The 12682-nt window shown below is 42.7% G+C and overlaps 1 protein-coding gene across 7 annotated transcripts in view; it reads right to left on the reverse strand.

The window, feature by feature from the left end:
* LOC147034498 (myocardin-related transcription factor B-like) overlaps positions 1 to 12682 on the reverse strand; it is a 195479-nt gene that overhangs the window by 48801 nt on the left and 133996 nt on the right. For all 7 annotated transcript variants that reach the window (XR_015058994.1, XM_085884262.1, XM_085884235.1 and 4 more), the window contains one exon: positions 755 to 930. Coding sequence is in view for 6 of the 7 variants with exons in the window: in XM_085884262.1 (XP_085740388.1) it covers positions 755 to 930 (176 nt within the window). In the remaining variant the exon portion in view is untranslated. The remainder of the gene's footprint in view (positions 1 to 754; positions 931 to 12682) is intronic.

Below are 12682 nucleotides of genomic sequence, written 5' to 3' on the forward strand. Positions count from 1 at the left end.
AACTAGTCAATCCAATTGTCAAATTTGTCACTTTGTATCCTTTACGTGAAAAAAAGATTGCCCATTAATTAAGAGGTGAATTAAACTATTTGTTTCGGTCTTTTTTTGAGAGGCTGTCAAGTCTTGCCTTTGTGAGTATGTAATTGGCTGTGGAGAATCCCATGGAAGAGATGGTGACATCGAGAGCAAGGAGTGAGATGGGGGGAGAACGAGGGAGGTGGGGAAGGGCGACAGTGAGAGAAGGATGATGGGGGAGAAAGAATCGACAGAACAGACAAGACACCTCTCTTCACAACATGATACAGACAATAAAAAAATGTATCAATATTTCAATATTCAGTCAGCATGATATGCACACAACTACCACAACCACACTGTTGATATTACTTTGGCCAGGAAGACCATTAAATACAATGACAACTCTGGGAAATTCTCCTGCCTTTCTTAATTTGTCCTTTTGTTTTGTTGTTTACCTTTTTACTCTCAAGCTTTGTCCCTTGGTCCTGTCACTATCCATGCAACCTGGTTCAATAAAAACTTTTGTACATGTATTTTATATGTACTCTTCTTTAGCATATCCCCTTCCTTCTGTAAAAAGTCCAGTCTCACTCAGCTGCTCCATATAACTCAGTCCATCTTGTCTTAAAGATGGAAAATTGTCCAACAAAGGTGACATTAAGAGTGAGCAATCCATAACATCTGGGGTTATGACGGTTCTTCAGCTTTCACAACACACACAAACAGCAAACTATACCTGAATGGTGGCTGAGGCAGTCAGTGAGAAGAGCTCGGATTGAGGCAAGTCAGGAGGAGATGGCACAGAACTCTGTGACTCTTGGCTGGCTGGCTGCTCAGGCGATGGCACATCACTGCTGTCTTCGTCTGGATACGTAAAATCATCCGATGATTTTGGGTACTCCACCTGGACCACTGCCGGGTAGAAAACACACAACTTGCATCAAATCAATATATTTAGATTTTTCCTGAAAACCTAACTCAGAGTACAAAGTTATATCAACTGATAGTTGACAAAGATATGCGATGTACATGTGCAGTGTGCACGCACAAAAAATATTTAAACATCACATACATACATTAGGGGATAAAATTCTGAATCCAGTAGCCAGTTTATTAAATTAGATGTGATAAAATATATTATTGTAATATGAAACCGAAAGTACTTTGGGGATTTCAATTAACTCTTAAGGATATAGTAATACTTCTTGTAATAGGTGAAATCAAATGAGTTTTTACATATACTGTATTCAGCTAAAAGGGAACTCGATAGAGCGCATACCTCTGCCACGCAATGCCCGATCCAGTGGAACATAGAGGCCAATAGCTTTTAGAGATATCATGCTATATATCGTTTTTAGCCCTATCTCTCAATGGTGAAAACCCCTCTCTCTCTAAAATGTATTGACGGTTAATTTATTCTGTTAAGACAAAGTTTCAGTCAATAATAACTACATACATATATATATATATATATATATATATATATATATATATATATATATATATATATATATATATATATATATATATATATATATATATATATATATATATATATATATATTACATATACATACAAACATACATACATAACAGGGTGACCGAAAAAAAGTCAGCCCCAGGAAAAGTTTTCATTCAATCCTTCATTTTTCAGGATGGCTGAACGGATTTAAGGGAAAGTGTATCCGCCAAGTTTCTTGACTCTGACATTCACGTGCCATGTCGTGAGCACCGAAAGAAAAATCATTTTTCTGTAGAAAACCATCTGCAGACAAATTGTTTTTGACAGACAAGGCGCCTGTTCGACGCACATTTTGCAAAAAGGAAAGCACACAGCAAGTCTCAGACAAAACTGAGATAAAACTTGTTCCCTAAAATGGCTCACAAAGCTTCTAAAAGAAGCTCAAAATACTTAGAAACATACAGGTGAAAAAGGGGCATACCTCTGCACAACGAAAGTGTTTAATAACTTTTTGAACTCGCCCAAAAAGTTGATAGCTTGCAGCAACCCGAATTGCAAAATTCCTGAGGAAGTGGACTGGTGCAAGGCCTGAAGGTTCATAGACAGGCACGTTCTAGCCAAACCTTCGACCATCGCTGCCAGCGAGTGGACTTTGAACCTTGCGGAATTACCTCATGTGAACCTGTCAGGCTTGGTGTTTTCTTTAACAAACGTCTGGTATAGGAAAGACGATACCGGCATTCCCAAAATTTATGCAGACTGCCGAGATGGAGACACTGTATCTGGTTCGGTTGATTCTGAGAACCGATGGGAAGGTCATATCTGAAGCTTGTCAATGCACAGGGTTAAGTTTAAAATGACATTTACGATTAATGTTTGGGATGAGGTGGGAGTGGGGCCTGTATGGGCTGATACCCGTTATATATATATATATATATATATATATATATATATATATATATATATATATATATATATATATATATATATATATATATATATATATATATATATATATATATATATATATGTTTGGTTCTGGGGCCACAAGAGAAATTATACCAGATTTCTGAATATATTTGTAAAAGGAGAAGTGTCCATCCATCTGTGTGTGTGCAGGTGTGTTATATCCACTGCCACTGCTCGATAATTGTATTAACAGGAAAAAGGTAGGAACTCAACCCCTCTCATGCACAGATATTTCTTGTATTGCCTATATTTCCAAGAGTTTGATTGGCATTCAGGAACAGAATAATTATGGATAACCATGTTGAAATTGCCAAAATGCTGAAAATTATGTTAAAAAGACTATTTGAATTACACGTTTTGTGCGAGCAACGGCAGGTTAAAAGTGCCCATTGAGCAGAAACGAGTCACTGAAAACGCACACACAATGCATACGGAAAAAGCCTTGTTAGCATTCATACATCATTTTGAAAGTCATGTATTCCGAGGCTGTGTTAATATCAGAGCCCATAATAATTGGCAGATATAGGAGACCAGGCCTGAAGTGAGACGGTAGCTTGTAGTCCCTGTCAGTCTGCCAGAATTGTCAGCACTGAGGCAGCTTTCTGAGAATAGCCAGAGAAAGAGAGAGATATTATATGATCAGATGAACCAATTGGAGCAGAGGAGAAGCAGGATACATTAGCGGCAAGGTTTGCCATCAAGTCTGGAAGGGAGGATTTGCCATTGGGAGAAATTTGGGTCAGAAAGTTCACAGATTGAGTCAGTCGCATGGAGTCTCAGAAGTCTTTTACTGAAGTGCCGTGGCTGGTGAGAGAGGTACCAACGCCCAACCAAGTTGCCTGGTGACAATTGAAATCAACACGTATGAAGAAGACAGAATTGGGATGAGTGGTTAGAACTTGGGTCCATTTAGACAACGAAAAGTTTGCTGTTCCACATTTCTTAGCTGTAAACACTATTCCTGATGTTTTTGTCAAGAGCAGGTTTCTCTTGATTGATCAAGATTTTGAAGGTCGCTGTTATCTTTGTGAATGATGTAAAAAATGGTGACCCTGTTCCTCATTTTTGAATGTTCTCAGACACGGTGCCATACCAAATAGCAATACAAATTTAGCATCCACTCTCTCGATATTTCTAAACTGCTCCATGCATGCATAATCTCGAGAAAATATAAAGTATAATCGGCTATGTCTAAGCTTATGCGTTGATGAACCCCTATCCCATCAAAAAACCCATTCATTTCATTTTCACAACGGTCCCATTTTAATAAAATTGACTCAATTGAACACACTGGAAAGTAGAAAACTGCACTGTAAATGAGACTCCAATTGCACTGAGAATCCACTCCAATAATGAGCAAGACAATATGGAAGAATCAGCATGTAGAATGGACAATTTCTTCATTTTTGAGAGACTATAAGCATGTCGACAACATTATACGAGCCATTTATTTTATGTATACATTGTGGAGGCTCGTGCAAGAGTTGGTACACGAAATGGAACAGGACGTAACAGACAAAAACAGGATGCAACCAAAGATGCAAAACACACAAAAGTAACAGTAGAGAGAGGGGGGGGGGAACACCAACAGCAGAGTTGAAGGTCAAGACAGAGGGAAACTCTGATAAACAATGGGTGCGGGGAGGAATGGGAGGATGCATGGGGTGGACAATATGGATATAGGAAGAGGCTCCAAGGAGGAAAAAGTGGAAATTTGGAAGGAGGGGTGAGTGGAGGATGAGGAGGTTAACGAGGGGAGAAAAGATCATGGTTTAGGGAACTTTGACGGAAGGAACAACACAGGAGGAGGCCATTACAAGGAACTTTGATGCAGGAGGAGGCCATTCGGCCCAACAAGGCCTCTGCTATTATTACGAACTTATGGTTGTTTGTCCATACTCTATCCTTTTAAAATGCTGAGCCTCAAGCAAGGAAGCAAGCATGTACCATGTTTAAAGTCATTGGTAAGACTCAGACTGGATTCAAACCACTGACCTTCCAGACCCAGAGCGGACGCTCGAACCGTTACACCACTGAGGCTGGACATCACAGCATTCCAAAAGGAGAAACTTTAGTGTGCCGACAAATGTTAATTATATTGTTGCACCATGTTGCACTGTGGGGAGCCCCCTTCAAGAGCAAGTGTCATTGTCAATCATGTTGATTGTACATATTGCCATGTCTGTATATGTACTTTGTGAATATACATACGAGGTCAGGATCAATGGAGACTATTTCTTTAGCGATGAGTGCCATGAATCGGGTATTTCCGTCACCCCATCTCCCAGTTATGAGTTGACCTCTCCCAATTATTATTAGCTTATCTGGAATTAGAATTTCAGAAAAGGCATCGTCATCGTGCACTGTCCATCTGTCCATTTTGACTTCTCCAGCCATACCGCTGGACCAATCCAGCTAAAAGTTGGCAGCAACGTCAGGCTCCTGACTGCTAGCAGGGATTGCAAAAGCTCGTTGCGGTCACATGACTTTAAATAGGTCGAAATGGCAGACAGTAAATTCCTTCAAAAATCTTCTCCAGATCCACTCGTCAGAATGCTACCAAATTTGGATTACAACATTAGGCCAGGGCCCAGATAAACTACAGGTCGAGTGGTCCTATTTTATTAACCACAGGTTCATGCTGCCACGAGAGATTGGTTTATTGCTCCGGGACAATGATGGGCGCACAAAAACACTGGCAGTAATAGCGGGATGTGATGTGGCGCAGAGCTATAAAATTATGGTAGTGCAGTGGAACAAGGTGTTGCATTCAGACAGAGGGGGAATTTTCTCTTTTTATATCTATATCTCTCTCTCTCTCTGTCTGTCTGTTTCTTTCTCAGCAGGAGGGTTCTGTGGGACAAACTCATGAGTAGCATTGTATGCACAGAGACAGGGGATTACAACAGAGAGAGAGAGAGAGAGAGAGAGAGAGAGAGAGAGAGAGAGAGAGAGAGAGAGAGAGAGAGAGAGAGAGAGAGAGAGAGAGAGAGAGAGAGAGAGAGAGAGAGAGAGAGAGAGAGAGAGAGAGAGACAGGGGATTACAACAGAGAGAGAGAGAGAGAGAGAGAGAGAGACAGGGGATTACAACAGAGAGAGAGAGAGAGAGAGAGAGAGAGAGCAGGGGATTACAACAGAGAGAGAGAGAGAGACAGGGGATTACAACAGAGAGAGAGAGAGAGAGACAGGGGATTACAACAGAGAGAGAGAGAGAGACAGGGGATTACAACAGAGAGAGAGAGAGAGACAGGGGATTACAACAGAGAGAGAGAGAGAGAGAGAGACAGGGGATTACAACAGAGAGAGAGAGAGAGAGAGAGACAGGGGATTACAACAGAGAGAGAGAGAGAGAGAGAGACAGGGGATTACAACAGAGAGAGAGAGAGAGAGAGAGAGACAGGGGATTACAACAGAGAGAGAGAGAGAGACAGGGGATTACAACAGAGAGAGAGAGAGAGAGAGACAGGGGATTACAACAGAGAGAGAGAGAGAGACAGGGGATTACAACAGAGAGAGAGAGAGAGAGAGAGAGACAGGGGATTACAACAGAGAGAGAGAGAGAGAGAGAGACAGGGGATTACAACAGAGAGAGAGAGAGAGAGACAGGGGATTACAACAGAGAGAGAGAGAGAGAGACAGGGGATTACAACAGAGAGAGAGAGAGAGAGACAGGGGATTACAACAGAGAGAGAGAGAGAGAGACATGGGATTACAACAGAGAGAGAGAGAGAGAGACGGGGGATTACAACAGAGAGAGAGAGAGAGACAGGGGATTACAACAGAGAGAGAGAGAGAGACAGGGGATTACAAAAGAGAGAGAGAGAGAGAGAGAGAGGGGATTACAAGAGAGAGAGAGAGAGAGAGAGACAGGGGATTACAACAGAGAGAGAGAGAGAGAGACAGGGGATTACAACAGAGAGAGAGAGAGAGAGAGAGAGAGACAGGGGATTACAACAGAGAGAGAGAGAGAGAGAGAGACAGAGGATTACAACAGAGAGAGAGAGAGAGACAGGGGATTACAACAGAGAGAGAGAGAGAGAGACAGGGGATTACAACAGAGAGAGAGAGAGAGACAGGGGATTACAACAGAGAGAGAGAGAGAGAGAGAGAGACAGGGGATTACAACAGAGAGAGAGAGAGAGAGAGAGAGACAGGGGATTACAACAGAGAGAGAGAGAGAGAGAGAGAGACAGGGGATTACAACAGAGAGAGAGACAGAGACAGGGGATTACGACAGAGACAGAGACAGAGACAGAGACAGAGACAGAGACAGAGACAGAGACAGAGACAGAGACAGAGACAGAGACAGAGACAGAGACAGAGACAGAGACAGAGAGAGAGAGAGAGAGAGAGAGAGAGAGAGAGAGAGAGAGAGAGAGAGAGAGAGAGATCCATGGCATGTTCTGCTGGGGTTGCTGACAGCAGGAAGTTTCTGTGGTACTATCCAGTTTAGGTTTCTTTTCTTTTTTTCTTTGTATACCTTGTCGAGGCTCATATGAGAGCTAACACACAATGCACAGCAAGGGGGGCATGAGACAAGAGGGGCGGGAGTGGGACGAACAAAACAGTGGGGAACAGAGACATTAGATCTGTGGAAGGGAGAGGGATGGGGCGGGGAACATGGGGAATACAAGATGGACATTACAGAGACTTTCAGGAAGGAAAACAGGGAATTTGAAGGAGGTGGGCTTGGGTGGATTATCGGGGGTAGAAAAGATCGAGGATTTGGATGGGGGGTGATAAGAGGTGGTGGTGAACAGCTGTTTTGAAGGCCTAGAAGTAAGAATAGGATTGAATAGAGTGAGGGAGTTTATTCCAAAGGCAGGGGAAAAGAGGAATGAAAGAGTGAAGGTGAGCAGTGATTCGTGGTTTTGGTAGTTTTACCAGAAGGGGGTTGTTGGCGGAGCTTGAGCGCCCTGCGGAAATGTGGTGGGGACAAATCGCAGAGAGAGCAGGGAGGGCGAGCCTGGAGAGGAGATGGTAGAAGACAAAAAGACCACCGACCTTCATGCGGTGAGGGAGTGAGAGGCCCAAAGACTCAGCCTCATTGCGGGAGATGCCAATGATCCGAAATGCCTTGGTTTCCACAGCGTGAAGCCGAGAAAGGTGGGAGGCAGGAGCACCAGCCCAGAGGGGAGAGCATTACTCCATCAGGCTGTGGACGAAAGCTTTGTATGTAGTCAGGAGCTCAGGTGGGCCAAGGAAGGACTTTGCACTACGGAGGATTCCCAGTCGGCGACTGGGTTTGGAGGCGAGGCTTGAAATGTGGCTTTCCCAGGAAAGGTCATGGCAAATAGTGAGACCCAGAAGCTTGAAAGAAAGGACTTCTTCCAGAGGATTGTTGAGAAAGTGGATGGGGGGTTTTCTAAACGGTCCTTTCAGAGAGACATAGTGAGAGTGTGTGATTTGTCCGGATTGAAAGACGTGTTTCACGTGTTGGATCAGTTTGTGATTTTACCCAGATCTGCAGTGAGCGAAGAAGCTGACAAGAATATTAGCATCAAAGACACAATAACAGGGGTAGCGAGAGGATAGTGGGGAGCTCTACAAGCAGAAGTACTGGGAGGTTTGCTCCTCCAGACACCATTGTCATCCACAGTGAGCTAATCCTGCCTGTGTAAAAAAAAAAAAAAAAGCACTGACCTGCATAGTCTCCGGCTATGCCATCACGAACAAGGATGATGTGCCACTCCTTCACCTCATTATTTATTCCCATTCATAGTTAATTTATTTTATTTGCTTACCCATGCTCCCAACAAATCATCTGTTCATATGGAACCATGGCCATATAGGGAAGGTATTTATTTTCTGCAACCATCACCGTTAAGTGCGTGTTCCAAGTTTGTCTTTTGTGAAGGCCCATCAGATTTGTGACTTGTGTCGTTTGTTTAATAACTTGTTCAATAGGATTACGATTATTGTTGTCCCCACTGTAATTTCATTGTCAAAATGAATTTTATTCAATTGTTCATGACTTGCATGAAGACGACGTATTTTCTGCTTTCCCAGGTAAAAACCATGATTGTTGGATCGGGCAGGAAAATCTGGTGATGAAAGCATTCCAGCCCAGTGGTCCATTGGGCCTGTTACACCATTTGGTTTAGTTGGGGCAACACCAAATGTGTACGTACGTGGTGATGTGTGAAGTACCCCTAAATGCAAGCATATTGGATACACACGACAATATCACTAAATACTGAAAATAAATAACTTGCTTTATCTGAAGAACTGTGATGGGAAAATATAGTTTGTCAATTGGGAGGATGAGCCAATGAATGGTGACATTAAATGAAAAGTGCTCACAATATACCGTCGACCTCCCAGTCTCACAGTGGACGCTCTAATCATTACACCACTGAGGCTGGTCAATTCCCCCAAAATGGGATATTTCAGTATGACTTGCAATACGCCCCCTCCCACCGGAAGGGATACTCCACCTTGCATATTTACAGAGAGAATTGTGGTCCTCCCCCCTCCCCCGCCCCCATCCTGAACCCCCGAGGATTATGAATCTTTTTACCACCTAAAACTTTCCCGTGCATACCCTGAGTACAACAACCAGTTTTCCACCCATTGCATCCAGCAGTTCAGGATTACAGAGAATCAAACAAACAAACAAATAAATAAATAAATAAATAAAGACATCTCAAATTGTAGTATTGTGACAAAAATACCTCAATGGGTAAAAGGGAATTCATTAATTAACTCATAACTAATGTGAGATTAAGGTGTCTCACAATTACTTGAATTGGCACTGTCACCATCGACAGTTTCTCGTCTTCCCACCATCCCTCCGTGCTTTCTTCTGTTATATTGTGTGTGCTTTATTTCCCATCATTCCCCATTCATTTATTTTACAGCCATGTGCTCATTATCATGGTGCTTATGGGGGAGGGACCCCTGACGTGTGGCGTCACAATGCCCAGCACTCCGTACCCAGGAGATCAAGTGGCAGAGCACGCAGCCAATTGGGGAAATGCTGTGACATCACAAACCAGGAGTAATAAAAGCCTTCACCGAGTGTGCTGCGTCATAAGACCAAGAGAACATCCAGGTCGAAATACGAGCCAGCGGCAGTGAGATCGAGTTTCAGCCTGTTAAAACCTCAGACTGCATGCTACATGATGGCCTGGGAATGCGCAGACTTGTACCCTCCACTCCTGACCAGCTAGCCTTGCGTTCGCTGCCAAGACCCATCTGACAGTGCGTCATAAAGAGGGAAGCCTACCTTACCTATTATTTTCCCCCATTGTTTAAACCCAATTTTGCTTTGCTACATGTTATTTGTTTGTTTGCTCCCATCGACCTTATTATCCAGTCATCCAGTCACCAAGCTCTTCACAAGCCTCAACATTTGTACAAATTATTTACTTAGCTAATATTGTTAAAAGTAGTGCAAGTTTAAATTGTTCTGAAACCACAAAATAGTTAACTACTGTTGGGGTGAGGTGGGGGTGGGGGGAGGGGGGAGATCATGCAGTTCTATCTCCACAAAACTATTTCGTATTTAAAAGGTGCAACAGGCATTTTCTCAAATTGCTCTTCCCCTTCCCTTTTTCACACCATTCTAATATAGAATGTGGAAATGAAACCGAAATAGATTTCTGCCACAAGATGTTTCCTGAAAACTTTGGCCATCATTCAGACCACCTGGTAGCATAAAGATTTCCAGGGTCATGCATTGTGGCACTTCCAGGCAAAGCTTCATAACCGATTGCCAATAATAGGTGAGCACCAAGAAGAAAAATAGTTTATTTGAACTTAAACTTGGTAGCCATTAAGACATATTGGGTGCAATTACAAGTTACAGAACTTAAAAAGACATTAAACAATAACAGGAGTCCAAGATACACATTGAGAAATCTCGTTTTACATAACCAAAAATAAACTATTGTTGTGTCCACACTGATTAATACCGATGGACCGAAACTGGCTTTAAGGCACTGCATTCAATATTACGATACTTACCATTCCCCAAGGTCGCCCAAATCGACACCAAACACACACAGAAAGCTGATGGCCGAAACACACTTTCTTAGTTTGAAAGGATATATCTTTATATTGAAAATGACAGGGAAGAGGGTCGACCGACAAGACGCCATCAAAAATGGAACAAACCAAGCGAGTTAAAAGAAACAAAAGGAGAATGGGAATACATAAACTTATATGCAATGAACAAGAAATAAACCACAAACTATAACCCACTAAGTACCACAGATCACACTTGTACCACAACACAACAATGCAAGCAGGACTTCCCTTTTTTCTGATGTACAGTGTGGGCACAGGACTTGGTGTCCACTTTAAAGACCAAGAGGGAGACGAGAGCCAGCAATAAGCAGGGCCAGCGATGGGTAGACCTTCAACTTGGTCACGTACATGGTCCCCTTTTTGTCCATTTTCCTCCAAGCCCTCCAAAAACACAGGGTGATCCCAGCTTGGGTCAATTCCCCACGAGGATTCTCCTCCAAGCGAGGTCTCCATATACCTGGTGTTGGCTTAATGGTTAGGGTGGTGGGCTTGGGATCCTAGGGTCATGAGTTCAAATCCTGCTTGGCTGTTGAATGAATACCCGGTGGGGTTGACTCAGCCTGTCATCCTGCTGAGGTTGGCAAAATGTGTACCAGTTTGCTGGGATGATTGAGCCATTTGAGTATCCTGCATCAGAGTTGCGACCTGTCCAGGATTGTGCCCAATAATGTGGATAGCAGAGGGGGTAGTGATCAGATTCAGGAAAGTATTGATACTTGCATAGATTGGGCAAAAGATTGGCAGATGGAATTTAACCTGAGCAAGTGTAAGGTGTTGGGGATGGGAAAGAACAATGAAAAAAAGATCACAGGATGCAAGGGGTAATTTTGGAGCGTGTCACACAGGAGAAGGTTCTGTGGATGGTAATATATATGGGAGGTAAGCAGGTAGCACAGTGCCAGGCAGCTATAGGGAAAGCAAATAGGGTTTTAGGTTGTCTTCAGAAGGGAATCATTGATAAATCAAAAGAGGTGGTGTTAACATTGTACAGGAATTTAGTGAGGGCCACATCTAGAATATTGTGTGCAGCTTTGGTCACCACAATTCCAGAAGGACATAGATGCCAAAGGGAGGGTTCAGCACAGGGCTATTAGATAGATTCCAGGCCTAGATAGACTCAGCTATGAGGAGCGGCTGAAGGAGACAGGGCTTTATACACTAGAAAGGAGGCGGTTACGAGGAGATATGATAGAGATGTTTAAGATAAAGAGATAAAATAAGTGCAGATGAATTATTCAACAGAGTAGACAGTGATAGGACCAGGGGCCATAGCTTGAGAGTAATGAAGAGGAGAGTTAAGACGGAAGTAAGACAGGGGTCTTTTACAAGAGAGTAGTAAATGCATGGAATGGCCTCCCTGGAAAAGTAGTGACAGCAGAAAAGTTTAAATTTGAATTAGATAGGTACCTGGAAGTTATGGAGATAGAGGGGTATCGGGATGTTGACAGGACTTTTAGGTCAATTTTTTTTAGCATTGATGGGTGTGTGCATGTGTACGGAGTGTTGTTGGTGGAGGTCTCGTCAAGGGATGTTGTGTGGTTGATGTGTTTTTAAACAAGCCCATGCCCCCTCCCCGAAGGGAAGAAAAGGAAAAAAACCAAAACTCCAAAAACTTAAAATAAATAGTTTTTTTTTTTTAATCATTTTCTTCTTTGGATCTTGCGTAGATAAATTAGTATGGTGTTCACGCAGGCATGGTGGGCTGAATGGCCTCCAACTGTGTCTGATTTCCTTGTATGTGTATATATGTATATGTATATATATATATATATATATATATATATATATATATATATATATATATATATATATATATATATATATATATATATATATATATATATATATATATCCCAGGAGACTGCTTTGGCAGCACCAACGCTCGATACAGAGTATGGTCCCAATGGATTTGGAATTTTTTTGGAGGTCTCCATCCTCCTTTCCACATGAACCTCTTTCTTCTCTCATGGTGGATTCGGTTCTCTTCCTCATTGACTCTCGAGCCCTCACGAGCATCTTTGTCCTCTCTCGTGGGCTCTCCGGTAGACTCTCTAGTCTTGACTTGTGCTCCGCCTCTTCCTTCTTCTCGACTCACGTGCACTTTCTTCTTTCTCCTGGGCGAAGTCGCTCTCTCGAGTGCCACCCACAGGAACGGCCCCAAATTAAAAATTAATGTACATCTTTTCCTCCAGGCTCCACAGC

Source organism: Eptatretus burgeri, chromosome 1 (genome assembly GCF_056783735.1).
Source record: "Eptatretus burgeri isolate ZD-2024b chromosome 1, Ebu_testis_v1, whole genome shotgun sequence".
In the NCBI taxonomy this organism is placed as follows: Eukaryota; Metazoa; Chordata; class Myxini; order Myxiniformes; family Myxinidae; genus Eptatretus; species Eptatretus burgeri.